Here is a 17428-nt window from a genome sequence, read left to right on the forward strand (position 1 = left end):
TTAGGTTTAGTTACAATTAGAATATGCTACACTATACTTAGTTTTATTTCAATATTGTCACACCCCTCTGCATACATTAGGTTTAGTCACAATTAGAATATTTGCACTTTTTTTAATACTAATGGCTCTCCCCTCGTCTCTAGTGGCTTTTCCCCAAGAATGGGCGTTGATAAACCCCAGATTGAGGGACGGACAGACAGACATCATACTTCTTTGTATCATAAATCTTCATTTAAATTCAATAGGTTTATCTTATTTTTCAGAAAAATATGTCAAAAATTAAAAGATGTCAAAAAGTATTTAGTAATTCTATACCGATAATTCAATAATTTATTTAGATTTTTACGAATGTTTTTCATTAGGTATAATATCTTTAAAAACCATTCATTTTATAATTATGATGTAATAAAGTCTAATGTTATAACGCCTAAATAACTGTTAAATTTTTACTTTATATAGATCATTTTTGTATATCTTCAGTAAGCTTTCTTATAATTTGTGTAAAACAGTGAAATATTCACTTTTTGTTGTTGCAAATATTAACTTTTCTGTCCGTCCGTAAATCTATAGGGGAAATGGGATTTTCTATGATGCTATTTTAGATAGAATGCTTTTATTATTTGGGAGAGAATAACTATTTCCTAAGAGCATCCAGTATACAACTTACGGTTATGTTATTCTATATTTCGTTTTTGAATTTTGATTGATTTCCTTTTTTTATGACCACTGAAGCCCCACCCCTTATTTTTTTCAAATAGATTAAAAATAAGGGAGGGGGGGGGGGAGCATTTTCGTTTGTTTGTTTATTACTATAGATCAGGTTAGTTTAGGTCATAATGAGTAGTAGATAACCAGGCAGTTTTGATAATTCTTCTAAATATAAATGTATACAAATAATTTCGAAGATGTAATTTTAGTACCTATATATCAAACAAAATTTTAAATTTTCATATTTAATCTTATTTCTGAAAAGTATATTTTATAAAATTTCAGAAAATTATTTAAGTAAGATATTATCAGGAACAAGGGAATGTGATTTTGAATACATTTAGGAAGATTTCATATATTTCCAGATTGTTTATCCAAAAGAAGTTTTGTTCACAAATTATAATAATTATTTGCTAGAATCACAGTCCCTTGTCCCAGGATATTTTAAAGAGATATGGTGCATGAATAGTTATTTCTCGCATCGTATTATAAACAGCTTTCCGCGGATATAGAATGTTCAATTATAGGATTAAAACCAGTTTTTTAGCCCCGAGGTGCCGAAGGCACGGGCTAAAAAACTAGTTTTAATCTTATGATTGTATATTTTTATATTCGTAGAAAGCTGGATATAATACAATGCTAGACATAGTGTTTTCGTATGGATGAGAACCGGTTTCTATCCACCGGATTCGAATGAATACGAGAATATTATATATCCTCTTGTTCAAATACTTTGTTTTAAAGAAAATGAATATGAAAATAAATAAAGAACCGATCGGGTTTTCCTTAACAGGGTAGATTCTCATAGGTCCCGAATGAAAAATCCCCCCCCCCCCAAAAAAAAACAAATAAATGTTTTTTAACTAAAATTAAAAATAAGGGGGGGGGGGGCACCTCAAAATTTTTTTTTACTTTTTTTAAAAAATCTAAAATAAAAAATTGGGTTATTTAATTCGACTTTCTCCACCTCAAGTGCCCCTAAAGGCCTCTAGGGGCATAGCCACTAGTATAAAATATTTTAGTATATTATTATAATATGGCTTCGAAACCAATTGATATCCTCTGGATTAGAACCTGTTCTCAGCCATACTGAAAAATTTGTATAGCATCTTATATAGACATTTTTCCATGAATATTAAAATAAAAAAAAATAGAATTAATACCAATTTTGTTAGCCCCGAGGGGCCCTAGCTAACATAACTCGATTTAATCTTATAATTTTATTTTAATATTTGCGGAAAGCTGTCTATAATAGGATGTGATAAATAAATATCCATGATTAACCAATTTTTATGAAAATGTAATAGTTATGTTAAAGGATTTAAATGTTATTTATCTGAAGAAAGCTGTGTGAAAAAATCCTCTAAAACCAGAAAATTGATGACCAAGTGTACAAAATTGAAACTAGAAAGTACAAAATCAAAATTTCCACTCTTGTGCACTCAGGTTTCTTGTGTCAGGGAATCGTTTTATACTTGATCAAAGATTCGTTGTCTAAGAAACCTGCATCAAGCAAGAGTTAACTTCGATAGTCACGTGACACCACCAGTCCGCCATCTTGGATGTAAAGAACAGCAATGAAACTTTACGAAACCTTGTCATGGAAAGTGATTCTTTCCTCATTGAAAGAACTTAAGCAACAGTGAACCCGGAAATGATGTCACAAAACAAAACGTTATGGGAAATAGATATAGATTGGCTTGAGTGGTAATGGAAGGGACATAAAATACCAGGATATATTGACTTGGGGGTAAGTTTGTCGCCATTTTTAGTTGCTAATAATATGGACATCATATATTATTCAGTTTGTTCATCCAGTAGAAGAGGAGGGGATTGGATGGTGGGTATCGTTATTTAGGCCAGCTGCGAGTATCACTTTATTAGAGAAATTCTGATGCAACAACCAAGTAATATTATATCTATTGGTATGGGTACGGTTAGGTAACATTCGGGAATAATAAGAATAGCAAATGTAACATGGGTTTCTTTGGACATAATAATCGACATATTATAACTTGGATGTTGTATCAAATTTATTGTACTTTAATAAGGTTAATCTCACAGCTGGCTAAAATGCCGGTAACCACCATCCACCTTCTTTAACTCATCCTCTCTTCTCCTACTGGAGGAACGAACTGACCAATAAATGTTGTCCATGTTAGCAACCTAAATTGACGACAATTGTAACACTGTCGTAATATCCACGTATATTCTATATCCATGTTACTTATAAGTTGCTAAGGACTACGCCACTAGCATCTGGGGGCTTTGTATAATCAGAGTGCCTAGAAAAATAGCCTAAAACTATCCCAGGGTTTATTTGAAGCTTACCTATAAAAGAAAATCCAATCAGATCAGCAGATATTAAATTGTAAAGCTACAGACAAAAAAAATACTACTTTATATTATGGAATAAAAAAACAATAATTCAATTTAATATTTTATCAACATTTATTTTCCATATTCATATACTCATAATTAATTATACTACATAAATGATAAAAAAACATAAAAATCATCCATAAACATTCATACTATAGTTATATGATTTACAGTATTTTTAATATTATTTATTGGTTGATTGCAAAAAAATCTGTAAAAATTTGAAATGTTTATAAATATATTTTAAAAATATTACAAAATTTATCTATTTTTCATTCATTAACCTAGGAATCAGTCACACAAAAAAATATGGCTTCGAAAATTATAATTTTGTATACATTTTAACATGATTTTAGTAATTTAAAAAGTTATTTTTAACATTCAAATAAAAAATGAAAAATATCACATTATGAGTTAGTAAAACACATAATTTAATTTTTGAAAAGATTTAGTTTAAAAATACAGGTTGCTTCCAATAAGAGTCTTTTTCTTCGATATTTTTTATGTTTGATTGAAAATTGAAAGCTTATAATATAAAATTTCTTTTTTTTAGAAGCAACCAATAATTTGTTTAAAAGACCAGAAAATGACTAGATATGATTTTTTAACAAAAATAATAATATTTACATGGCAAGTTTAATTTATATTTTATCTAACTTATTACATATTTTATTTTATTGTTTTTTTTTCTTAAAAATAAAAAGTTGCATTGTGTAATTTTGTGTAATATAATTTGTTTTAAAAAGCTGCATATTTTGTTTTTAATCTAATTTCATATAGGCAGTTTTGTGCAATTTTAGCTGCTAAGTCAAAACTTTAAAAAAATTAGGATAGTTTTTATTACATCGTATTATAGGCAGCTTTAAAATAAAAAATTATAAGATTAAAACCAGTTTTGTTAACCTTGAGGGGCCTAAGGCCCGGCTAACAAAGCTGGTTTGTAATTTTATGATTTTTCATTTAGTTATTTGTAGAAAATTGCCTGTAATGCGATGCTATACATGACTCTTTAGTATGGCTGAGAAACGGTTATAATCCAGGACATATTAATCAGTTTCGAAGTCATACTGGAAAATATATTATAAGAAAAGTAGTAAGAAATTATATGTGTTGTGTATGGTACTAATTGAAAAAAATATTTGTGGAATTTTTTATGATTTGTCAGCTAGATATTTTTTTGCTTTTTTTATTATTTCTAAATAAACATAAAATGCCTTTTTTATATCAATTGTTTGTTAACATAATAATAGTTAATTGATTGATTGCTGTATTGGTTGATTGATTGATTGCTTACTCCTGGTTTTGACTGTTAATGATGAGCAGTGTTGACTGGGGGAAGACACCATGGGGGAGGGGGAGGTCAGACATCTAATTTTTCGTCAGTTTTGATATTCTGAAATTTTAATATTGTTAATCTATTCAATCTTTTATCATATTTTGGAAAACTCTTTAATGGGCTAAATCCTTTAAAATTTACCAAGCTGGCCTAGGGTTTAAGGTTTCCTTAGGATAAGTAGGAAATTTTACAGTAAAAACATCAAAGATCCTAAAAATAAGACATTTGAGATTAATTGATGTACGTACATTCCCAATGATATAAACAAAATCAACTCTAAAGTAGATTAATATTATTGGTTGAAAAATTTAAACTACATATATCAGTTTAAAACTAATATAAAAATTATTATTTTTTGTTTTGATCCAGCGAATATTATAACATGGTTATAATATAATGAACCATCCTCCCAGTAAAAACCATCTCAATTCAAATTAATGATAAATTATGAAATAAAATATAATTAAAATATTTCTGAATATTTTCCTTTAAACGTTTAGTTTTGTCTACGATGGCTGGTTGAGATCTTGTCTGTAGTATCAAACAAAAATGTTATTCTTTAATGTTTACATTGATAGAATTGCCCTACTGAATTGAAAGAAATAGAATAGTTATTCATCGTATCGTATTATAGACAGCTTTCCGCGGATTTTAAAATGAAAAATTGTACGATTAAAACTGGTATAAATTATATAATTTTTATTAAATCATTAGTAGAAAATTGTCTGTAATACGATGCTATACATAATTTTCCAGTATGGCTGAAATCCAGCAGATTTATATTAACGGTTTTTAAGCTATACTGGAAAATTAGATTTATAGAGATTTAACATTTTTATTCCTCGCTAGTTTTGATAAACTCTGCGTCCTCTGACGGAACAGGACGGACAATGGTGAGGCCGGGACTTGAACCTTCAGCCTCAATGATTTCTATTTCAGGCTCCTAAAATTGGAATAGTTATTATTTTGCCTTTGAATAATGGTTGAAGCTGTTTATAGTGCCTATAAGAAATGACGTCGTACTGGCCTACCACTGGTAATTTAGTCTAAGTATTGGCCTGTCATTGGTCATTTGTATGACGTTATTTTTTATAGGCACTATAAAAAGCTTCAAAGTGGTTTAATGCCGAAACTCAATGCTAATCAATCACAGTTTTGGTAGACTTCAGCGGCCGAGAGCCCACCACCCTCCCAAAAAAATCAGCAATAGAACCCCCCCCCCCCCCAAGCAATAGAAGATTTTTCTTCTTTTTATTTTGCAAATAAATTTGTATATTGTGGGGTTGACTCTCTCTATTCCCCCCTCTCACAAGTGCCCCTAGAGGCACATCCGTAGATAAAAAATCAAGAGGCTAAAAATGATTACCTGCCTATGTGATGGAACATTCGGTCTGGTTCTTATTCTGTTTCTAATATTTCCAGGTTGAGGTCTAAAAAGATTAATTTTTAATTTGTTCTTAAAAGAGCAAAAAAATATAAAAAAAAATTTTATTGACGTGCGAGAAAGGGAAAGCAATAGCCTTGTATTCTTTTATTTCACACCCCCTTCAGCAAAATTATGGAAAACTTTAATGATTTTTTTGCTGGCTTTTGAACCAAAGTGACACTTTATCCAAGCTTCAAGTCACATAAATAATCAAAGTCATCTGTGAATTCATGAATTTTATGATTTTGACAAAGTATCTTCTTGATCAACGATATACCCTTTAAAATAAATAAAAAATATGAGAGGGAATTGGAGTATTTTGTTTGTTTGTATGTTTGTTACTTAAGATTAGGTTAAGTTAGGTATTCTTAACTAATGGGTAGCCCCGCAGGGTAAGTTCTGACGTTATACTACCCATCCCCCTTAATTTTTATTTTTCAAATTTAAGGGAGGATGGATCATCAGTACTTGTGTTAAAGCACTGGTTTTTACCTGAAAACAGCTGGTTCTGGTCGTCTTACAACCATGGCACGGGAAATTTCAGGTTCTGTAAGCAATATTCTCATTATTAAAAAATGTTTCACTCAAAATAGTCTCAAATTTTTGACCTAACGAATAAGAGAATATGTATGTCAAGGACGTTCAAGCTTTTTTTAACCACCTTATTTTTTTTTTTGGGGGGGGGTGTAAACACGCCCTAATAATGGTTGAATCATTCCCCCCCCCCTTGAAAGTCCCTGATGTATGTAAAACATTAGGTACTAGTATAATTTACAGGCCAATATCCCCTCCCTCCCTCCCTGGAAGTTACTAAAGTTCCAATGAATAATAAGAGGACATGTATGCAAAACTTTGGGTACTAGTATAATTTACAGGCAAAAGTCCCCCTCCGCCCTGGAAGTTACTAAAGTTTCAATAAATAATAAGAGAACATGTAAGTGTAACTTTGGGTACTAGTATAATTTACAGGCCTATGTTACCTCCCTACCGTCCTGGAAGTTATTAAAGTTTCAATAAATAATAAGAGAACATGTAAGTGTAACTTTGGGTACTAGTATAATTTACAGGCCTATGTCCCCTTCCTCCCTGGAAGTTACTAAAGTTCCAATAAAGAATAAGAGAACATGTAAGTGTAACTTTAGGTACTAGTATAATTTACAGGCCAATGTTCCCTCCCTTCTTCCCTTGGAAGTTACTAAAGTTCCAATAAATAATAAGAGAACATGTATGCAAAACTTTGGGTACTAGTATAATTTACAGGCCAATATCCTTCCCTCCCTTGGAAGTTATTAAAGTTAAAATAAAGAATATTTTCCTGAAACTGTGCTTTCCACGGTTCTTGCTATCTCTTGAGAATCTGAAAAATTTGTTAATTACAATCTTAATATAAAAGTAACAGGATGTTTGTCTGTTTGTTTGTCTGTGTGTGTGTCTGTACCAAAGGATCTCGCTAACCGCTGAACCGATCGGGTTCTTCTTAACAGGGTAGATTCGCATAGGTCCCTGGAAGGTTTATAACTATTTTGGGAGAGGGTACCACCACCCTCCTTAGAGAAATCAAATTTTTTTTTAAATTTCTCGATTTTGGAAAGAGAAACACAAACATAAACGTCAAACGCAACATAGCCATATTTTAAATATAAAAAAAATTTAAAGTGCCACTAGAGGCCTCTAGGGGCGTAGCCGCTAGTCCTCAAATGAAAGTAACTTGATGTCTGTCTGTGTGTCTTTAGCACAAGACCTCGCTAACCACTCTTGATTGGAATGATTGTCATTTACAATGAAGCTTCTTAAAGGTCAAGGAAGGGAAGTTTTAAAACTATTTTGGTGGAGGTTACCTTTACCCTCTCAGAAAAAATACCCTTCCAACTTTGTTTTTATTTTTAAAAAGTAAAATGATGGAAATTTGACTTTTTTAAAGACCTTGATAAAAAAAATATAAAAAAAGCAAATCCATATGTTTGATTAGTTGGGTAAATTGATAGATAGAAAGAAAGAAAGATAGATAATAGTTATTTATCGCATCGTATTATAAACATCTTTCAGCGGATATAAAAATGTACAATTCTAAGATTAAAACCAGTTTTGCTGGATTCAAGATGCCGAAGTCACAAAACGGGGTTTAATATTATCATTGTACATTTTTATATTCGTAGAAAACTGTATACAACACAATACATGATTTTTTAGTATGGCTTAGAACCGGTTCTAATCCAGCGGATAGTTAACTGCTTCGAAGCCATACTGGAAATGTGTTACCTGAAACAGTTGCTAAGGTCCGGACAACTGTAATCTGAGGGGTAGTCTGGGACTCCATGGTAATTATAGTTGGGGCGTTAGAGGATTTTGTAACTAGGAAATTTACATTACTTTGTTTATCATGTTCTTGTTTTTTTTTTATAAAATATTAACTTTGTGAAACTTAAACAATTACAGAATTATCGCATCGTATTATTAGAAAGCTTTCTGCGGAAATGAAAATAAAGAATTCAAAGGAATAAATTTTATTATTTTAATAACATCATCCGTGGATGACTGTTTGCAATTAGGTGACAAACATGATTTTTCAGTATGGCTGACCGGTTTTATTCCTGCGGATTTTAATCTGTTTCGAAGCCATTAAGGTTAATAACATATGTGCTTCTAAACATGCATTTATTCCGACAGTATTTTATTTAAGTCTTAGGATGGTTTTAGGCAATTTTTCTTTTCTTCTCTACGCCCTAGATACATTACAAAGCCCCTAGATGTCATGGGCGCAGCCGCCAGTTTTACATAATAATAAAATTACCAAAAAGTACAAAAAACACAATTTCATACATTTTAGTTTTTTCCCTTTCTATTTTTAAATCGTAGATAATAACCCCTTCTCTGCTAAGAAAATATAAGTTGTGCTTCTGAATATGCTAATAACTAAGTAATGCCTGATGTTGAAACAGAAGAAGAAATGATGGCTGGCTCTTCTGTTGGTGATGAAGTTGGGGCTGCTGTCACGGATGAGGAAGGTCTAGAATTGGACAAATTATTAGTTTGTGTTTATATGTGATTTCCTATATATATCAGAGTAAAACAATAGAGGGGAAGAGGGTGAACTAAATGTATGTCCACTCCGTAGACCCTGTGTCGACTTTCAATTTGGTCTTTAAAAAACAACAAATAGCGTCGGGAATATTAACACAGCCAAGTCGCTACAAAAGAGCAGAAAACAATTTGTTAGCAGACGAAAAAGGCTCCCAACAGAGGGATCCAGGTAGTTTTCTGGTTATACATCTATATTTATAGATTTATGGTAGAATCTAGTTTATAACTTAAATTACAAATTACCTTGTGATGAAGTTTGACTGAGCAGCTCTTGTTGATGCAAACAAAGTTGTTAATGATCTTGAAGTAGCACTAGAGGTTGATGACGTCACTGCATTGTCTGGAGTAGTCGCTGATTGGTCCAACTCTGATTGCACAGCATCATAATACTCTGATTCGTCATAGTTTGATGACGTCAACGCTTCTTCGTATTCTAATTGATCCTGATCTGATGACGTCAGATGATCCTCGTACTCTGATTGGTCCAAAGTCGAGGCTGTTTCAAAATCAGCTGTTTGAATGTCATAATAATCAGCTGACTCAGTTGGAATAGATTCAACTGTTGTTGTTGTGGTTGTAGTAGTTACTGGTGAAAATACAGGTCTAACTCTGAAAAAGAAGATATTAATATCCCATTCAGCAACAAAGTTGGACAAACTTTTCTAGTAATAGCAAGACATTTCAACATGTCATTTTGTAAATTTTTAATTAATTTTTGTAAAACTGTACAATAACTTTACATAAAAATTCCTCAATTTATCAAAGCATTTGATAAAACTGTCATATTTGGATATCTACTTTCAGAAAGTTATGTCTTTTTTTACGTGTGAAATGTCTCATGTATTTAAGCATTAAAGTTCTAAAATCATTACAAAAATAAATTCTATCTTTAGAGAACACCTTTCCTAACCTCTTTGTCTTATCTATGAATGTCCTCGAAATGATTTTATGAACATACACAGTATTTTATGTTAATTAAAATTGACCTATTTTTTTCCTATGACTAAACTAAACTGTTTTCATATTAAGAGGTATTGTTAATATTTTATTGTAGTAATTTTCTTTAATTAATTTTCTCTCAGAACTTCTAATTATTTACACAAATTGATGTAATTGTCCTATTTTCTTTTTATAAGATTGTTGTTATCGTTTTAAAGAAATTTCTTTTTGAAAACATTCTATATTGATAACAATAACAATTTTTGGAACCACGACATCGTAACACCCATCAGTAACACCCATCAGTTAACCAACTTTTATATTGTTCGACCTTTGTCCGGAAGTCCTAACTGTGCATGTTGATGAGTTGCGCCTGTTTAGGGCCAAGGCATTTCCACTACCCTAACTATCAAAGTCGTACATCTGACAAAGTATCAGTAGGAACCATTTTAATGTCTTTAGTACTTACGCGATACTGGGCCGAGATTGGAACTCATCAACTCCCCCGACGCCTTGCGGAAGCGCTACGTGTTAAGCCACAGTAGCGGGTCATGACCATATCATATGTTGCTGTAATAACAACAAAACAAGAAGGTTTAATAGCATAGTGATAATTTACCTGTTGCTAAGTGTAAAATCTTGGAAGTCCGCAGAGGATACAGTTTCGAAGCTGTCGGCTGAAATTGTCTCTTCAGTGGAGAAAATCGTAGAGGAGGGTTCAGTAGTGGAAGGGGCAGCTGGGAAGGTGCCTGTACATAATGGATATAAGATATACATGGATATATTGACAGAGGAAAAATTATCGTCATTTTAGCTTGCTATTATGGAATTTATTTATCGGCAGTCAGTTCATCCAGTAGGAGGGGAGGGGATAAAAGGGTGATATTGGACATTGTTTTTAGAGACAGCTGCGAGCATCACTTTATCAGAGTTCATTCAAATCTGGGGCAAAGTAATATTATGTCGATTCTTTAAATATAGTTCAAACCTTTAGGAAAGAGAAATGATGCTGTACGTATTGGTGCAAAAAATGGGGACAATTTTTAAATTGATTTGACGGGGCTGTTTATTTACGTCACAAGTGAGGGGAAAGAAAAGGGAAGGAGGAAAGAAACCCCCTAGAAAAGAGATGGGGGTATGACGTCACACGCCAAAACAATTTGAAATTTGTCCCCATTTTTTGCACCAATACGTACAGCATCAGAGAAGTGAAACAAGGTCGAAAAGAGTAAAAGTGTCTGACTATGACGTCAGAAAAATTAACAATTAACCAATGAGAGGCCGCTATATATTTTACTATTGTGAATACTGGCTTCCATTGGTTAATTGTAAATTTTTTCTGACGTCATAGTCAGACACTTTTACTGTTTTCAACAAGGTCGATAAATAAAATCCATAAGTAGCTATGCACAAAATAATATTGAATGAACAATCGCACAAAGCAGATGTTCATATCTCATGACAAAGAAAAAAAAGAAAATAACGAAACGTTTAAATAATAATGCTTTTGTATTTTAATGCATTGCCGACAGACAGACAGATAAAAATTGTATTGATTAGATGCGCAAATGTGATAGAAAAAATGTGTCACAAAAGAATTCAGCTGATTTTACTTAATAGATACAGCAATTTTATAATCCCCGGAGGGTTTTCCCGCCCCTTACCCACATTAAAAGGAAAACACCCCCAATTAAAAGTAAGGGTACTGGGTTCAGTGCTCGATAGGCACTTTGATGTAAAGCACGTAACTTACTTTGAACAATAGTGGCAGTGGTAAAGTCAGGTACAGCAGACGACATAAAGTCCACACTCTTCATAATCTCCCCAATCGCCAGAGGAATCTCTGGAACAAACTTGGGAGCATCCTCCAGCTTCACCATCTCTCTCTCCTCCTCCTCCTCCACCACTACCTGATTGTCTTGGTAGTCAGCTTCATCTTGGTCATTGGTCTCATCAATATTGAACACTAAAACATTTATTTTAAAAAAGAGCTGATCATCTTTTTAAAAGCGTAGCTTTTCTATAGTTATGATCGGTTAGTCCATACGTACGTCCATAACGGATAGCTTTTCTCGTTAATTAAGGCATGTTAGAATTGTCCTATCGATTTTGGACTTGCCAGTGTGATTCCTGTAATAGTTAGGTTCGATTTAGAAAGCGTAGGAACTCTATGATCGTTACATGAATTTCCATTGAAAGTATATTGATTTTTTAGTTTTTTAACAACATTTTTATGTGATATAATTATCCTATTGAACTACTTTTTGGAATACTGATTCTTAGGACAGCAAAGTACATACTAGCAGTGTCTAAACCTTCCTAATAATAATTCTAACCAACTTCTAGATTGTATATCAATTTAATGTCCATTGTCTTATCCCTAAGATAAAGATTACCATGAACATTTGAAGCTGGCGTTTCTTTTTCATCTTCTTGTTGAAATCTGTTGGTAACCTTGTTACTGGGGGGAGCATGTCTAAAAAAATTGAGGCATTTCAACCAGGAAGGGAGGGTACATTGGACTGTTTTTTTAAAACGTTTTTTTATTCGTTGGATTTATTACCTTAGAGACCTTTATTGAATTTTTATTGGTTGGTTCTTATAGTGGAATGTCCAAACGTTTCAACCACTAATTGTCAGGTATAGACCCCCGCAAGGGTTAGGAATAGGAAGGCCCAGGCCATAAAAAACGGGATAGATAGAATACGAATAAATTTTAAGATAGAATATTTTTTATAAGAAAATGTTTATTTCATTATGCCTAAAAACAACCGGTTCTAATATTGCAGAAATTAATCGGATTCGGAGCTACACTTGAAAAATCATCACAGAAAGAGGTTTCGTGATTTTGTGAATTGATATTTATATCTAAAAAAATCTAGAATATACTAAAAGTATTTTTGCTGAAAACTAATATGTATTTTAAAAAGAATTGAATTAAAATAAACATTTTTAAAGACTCGTCCTTATGTACTTCTTTGCCTTGTTACTTGTAGTTTTAATAGGGGCCTAACCCCGCGGGGCCTATAACTTGGGTACCCGAAACCTGCGGGGCTACTAAATATAACCTAACCTAACCTGACCTAAAGTAATAAACATAAAACTATGTCAACTTTATTTTCAATTTATGTAAAAAAAAACCCGGAATGGTTATCTATGCTTGACAAGGGGCTTTCAAGGGAAAACGCAGATGCCTTTTAATTGTTGATTTGTAGAACAGTTACTCTATAACTAGAATATTTTATTTACCTTGAACCAGATTTGAGTAAGAAATCTCTTCTTTGGGAGGATGCCTGCTGACTTCTATCACTTTCTGGTACCTAAATTCAATAACATTTTCATTAAATATTTAATATAATTTATTGAGTTTTTGTGTCTGACCTCTATGATCTCGCTAACCACTGAACCGATTAAATTGAGATATTCCATTTGCTTCATATATACCCTGGGATTTTTTAGTCTTCGGGTGATTTTTAGTCTATTATGCTTACGTCAAAACTATTGATATAAAAATTTAAGGGTATATGTCGACATTCGAACAACACACATGTGTTGACAAAAAGGTAAAATTTTGACAGGGTCTGTCCAACTCCTTTCGTTCTAGTTTCGAACAGATCCCCTATAAATTAAAGGTTCTGTTCTAGAGTCTCCTATAGTATAAGAAGTAAGGGGCTTCGTAGCTCAGTGGTAACGCACTGAGTTACGGTGATAAGGGTTCGAGTTCAAGTCCCCATGTGACAACTCGAATTTCTCAGTTGCAATTCATTCACGCAACTTCCCTTGCTTGTGTAAGAAGGGTGATAATTGGGTAGTTTAGATACTCAATGGTCAAGTACATAATATCAGTGCGACCCTTACCCAAGCTCCTCTGTGGAGAGCATCACTCATTACGGTGACTTAATTTGGGACACCTGCCATACTCGGCGAGGGTGACAGATGGTCAAGTCCTTGTACTTAAGCGTGACCCTTGAGCTGGCCCTGGTGCTAGCATACAAAAGTGTCTCTTCCTACTCCATGACTACTTAGGTCCAAACATTAAGAAACTATGGCTACACACACACACACAGGGTTTTTGTCTAAGGTTTAATATCTCTGAAATTGTCGGATCGAATTTGTTGCACTTTTCAGGGAAAGTTTATAAATATCTTGGTTTGGTTATAGGCTATTTTATAACATCTCCTGTCCTCCCCTAGAGGCTAGAGGCAAAGCGACTAGTATGTTAAAAAAATAAAATGACGTTCGTTTAAAATAAATGAATCACCTGTACTGTATTTTCATTCTCTGTTTCATTTTCGTCTATATTTTCATGGATCTCTTTGCTTTCATTATCCTAAACATTTCATCATATCACGTCACAATTTTATAGTCTTGGAATAGTGTATTTTTTTTAAAAAATAGGTTGAAAAACATACTAATGTGGTAATACGGCAAACAGACGGACGGGCAGTTTACAGAATTGCTACGCAGTGACTTATCATAACAAGCCCTCTGCACTAATCCCATTATATCACCATTTACCTCATGACCGACGGTGACCCCGCTATCCAGCGGTCAAACTGGCCTGCCTAAATATGGGGAGGGGCACGAACACGCAGCTATCACGCGCCCCTCACGCAATTATACAACCGGGAGGCGCTGCCTCCCCTTTTACCACAGCTGCCCCCGCAGCCTGTCTACCGCCGTGGGCTAAGCCCTTGTGTCCCACACCCCCTTCAAACCTAACCATTGTTATAATCTGTTGTATATATATAGTAAACATTCATTGTAAATATTATTCAGTTAAATATATAATTTCTGTATGACTAAATCCTGCTAGTTTGTTTTTGGTAGAATAATTTAAGGCTAAGGCTCGTTGGACTCGAACTCGCAACCCGTGAGCTGAAACGTTCGGCTTACCACATCTTGGTGTCAGCGTGTTTCAATCGAGCCTTACAGAAATTAGCCTATTCTACCTCTGATTGGACCCTTTGGCAAGTAAGGGGACAGTCAGCCGCCAACTGAGAAGCCAACTGACCCGTGAGACGGCCTTTTTAGGTCGAATTTCCATCATTTTGAACGCAATGTGTGGGCCTTTGGCCTACGGCAAGCAGATTTAGCCTGCTAAAAGCGCCAGTTACGGCGCTTTTTCCGTACCGTGTAGGAGTAGCGCTAGGTGCGCAGCCACGGTAATCGGATAATTTAGCTCAAACGGCTACAAAACTGAGTCTAAATTGGCAAGTGTAGCTGGGACAAGCCCCAGGACACCCAGGCCAAACCTACGAGACGGACAGCTAGGTGCTGGTCTCCCTGAGAAGGCAATGTGTGGCTGCGAAGCTTCAGCACACAAGTAAGGCCTACCACTGCGGCGGATAGCAGAATTTGAGCCACAGGCACGGCAGGACGGGACATTCCCTGCCGCTGCCTCCCAGCATTCGAACCCGAGGCGCTGCAGGACGGGCCATTCCCTGCCGCCATCTGTCGGGATTCGAACCAGCGGCGCTGCAGGACGGGACATTCCCTGCCGCCGCCATCCCTCTGAACCTTGCAGGACGGACATTCCCTGCTGCCAGTGCTTCCAGAATCACACCTAGAGCTCCTAGTGATAACTACACATAAGTGTGTATAAATGTCAACCAAGTGATAAAAAGAAATATAAAATTGTTGACCCAGTGATAATTAACAAGTTCTAGTGATTCGAAGCTACAGTCTAAGCCACCATGGTAAGCGATACTACCATAGCTGCGGTTCGGCCACCGCCGAAGTTTCTGCCGACCCCAGCCGAACGGGAGGCCCCCTTGTCTCAAGGGCAGGACCTCCACTTCCCTTGCCATATCAGGGTGAGGTTCCCCACTCCTGACCCTGCCCAGCACGTACAGGTTGATGCCATGGTCGATTCTGGCAACCGTGTACCAGGGTCTGCTGTAATTTCTGAACACCTCATGCACGCAATGGGCGTGCAACGCATGTTGGTTCCAGACAACACCCAAATCCTGACTGCTAACAAGGAAGGCCAGCCCCTCCAGGTAATAGGAAAATTAAAAGAATTATATATGGCAGTTTCACACACCCTTATACTCCATCTGTACCACGTGACTGTGGTACGGAATCTCTCACACCCTCTGAACCTAGGAGGGTATTTTCTCAAGGAGTTCGGAACTAGGCTCTGTTTCGACATGCAACCCCCCTGCTTGTGGGTGCGTGGGGAGTTCATCCCACTCCGTGGTGTCCCCATCGACCGGGAGACAGCCGAGAGAGAGTTGAGTTACGAGGGGCCTCTGCCAGGCCCACTGCCAGAGCAGCCGCGTGTGGTTGAGAAAGGCACGCACTGGGTGGATACTGCGCTAAACGCCCATAGGGGGACCAACCTGCTAGCCATGGGGTTGACCCCAGTGCCCAAGGTGCCGCTGGAGAACCTGCCAACGACGTTTCCCGAGATTGCCAGCCCTCCAGAACCAATCTTCTCCGCCGACACCTTCATCAACGGCCAGCCGTGTCCACCTGGCCCCCTCTACCTGGGACCCCCAGCCATTCAACCGGCCGAGTCCGAGTCCAGACCCGTCAAGTCGCGGTCTGATGCACCCGGAGCCACGCTCAACTCCCAGGAATCAGCCTCTCCCGGCGCCGTGCCCGTCAAGTCGTGGCCGGCCGCCTCCGGAGCCACGCATGGCTCCGCTGCCTCAGCCTCTTCTAGCGCCGAGCCCGTCAAGTCGCGGCCGGACGCCCACGGAGCCCAGGCTGGTCCCAGCGCCCCGGCCTCTCCCAGCGCCCCGGCCTCTCCCAGCGCCCCGGCCTCTCCCAGCGCCGAGCCCGTCAAATCGTGGCCGGACGCCCTCGGAGCCACGCCTGACTCCGACACGTCAGCCCCTCCCAAGGCCGAGCCCGTCGAGTCGCGGCCGGTGGGTCCCGGAGCCGAAGCTGACCCCGCGCCAGCCACGTACAGGCTAAGCGCTGTCACTCCAACTGATGGCCAACCACCCCAACTCCGTACGGCCAAGCGGGTGGTCTTGCCTGGCCGCGGTGTCATGGCTGTCCCTGTTGAATTAGTGGGGCACCGTACTAAGGATGCCATCCAACTAGCTGCCCCAGAACAGAGGTTTGGGGAGGATCTTGTCATCCCAGAAGGCCTGTATGCCCACAGGCCTGGCTCCGCCAGCGTGTTTCGAGTGCTGGTGGTAAATGAAGGGGAGACGCCCCTCCTGCTGGACGCTGGCCTCCCCGTGGCTGGGGAGCTGGTCAAGCCTGACATTTTGGAGGTTTCTGATAAGCCTCCCCCTCGTATCCATTCGTTCCAAGAGCCTGTTGAGCCCCCAGATATGCAGGAGCTGTGGGAGGCCCTTGAGATGGAGGAGAACGAGTTCCTGCGCAAGGACCCCCTGCTCAAGAAGGAGGTCTGGACCATGTTATCAGAGTACAGGGACGTCTTCTCCAACTCTACCCCCGGCTGCACTGACGTAGTAGAGTTGCAGCTGCGCCTCAAACCAGGGACCCAGCCGATCCGCCAGAGATTTAGGGATCTTAACCCGTGGCAGGAGGCTGAGCTGGAGAAGCAACTGGACACCTGGCTACAAGAGGGAGTC

At 37.1% G+C, this 17428-nt stretch overlaps 1 protein-coding gene across 1 annotated transcript in view; it reads right to left on the bottom strand.

The window, feature by feature from the left end:
* Positions 1-3140: 3140 nt before the first annotated feature.
* The window catches only part of LOC145334375 (uncharacterized), a 38317-nt gene continuing 24029 nt past the window's right edge, over positions 3141-17428 (bottom strand). Inside the window, exons 15-28 of the mRNA XM_080179829.1 lie at positions 14134-14202; positions 13122-13192; positions 12269-12348; positions 11626-11838; positions 10492-10621; positions 9177-9542; positions 8777-8859; positions 8112-8204; positions 7168-7209; positions 6345-6399; positions 5793-5856; positions 5268-5369; positions 4913-4957; positions 3141-4458 (exon numbers count right to left, since the gene is read on the bottom strand). Coding sequence (XP_080035955.1) covers positions 4381-4458; positions 4913-4957; positions 5268-5369; positions 5793-5856; positions 6345-6399; positions 7168-7209; positions 8112-8204; positions 8777-8859; positions 9177-9542; positions 10492-10621; positions 11626-11838; positions 12269-12348; positions 13122-13192; positions 14134-14202 — 1491 coding nt within the window. The 3' untranslated portion in view covers positions 3141-4380. The remainder of the gene's footprint in view (positions 4459-4912; positions 4958-5267; positions 5370-5792; positions 5857-6344; positions 6400-7167; positions 7210-8111; positions 8205-8776; positions 8860-9176; positions 9543-10491; positions 10622-11625; positions 11839-12268; positions 12349-13121; positions 13193-14133; positions 14203-17428) is intronic.

The sequence above is a fragment of the Acartia tonsa genome, chromosome 12 (genome assembly GCF_053477335.1).
Source record: "Acartia tonsa isolate MP-2025a chromosome 12, ASM5347733v1, whole genome shotgun sequence".
NCBI classification, from domain to species: Eukaryota; Metazoa; Arthropoda; class Copepoda; order Calanoida; family Acartiidae; genus Acartia; species Acartia tonsa.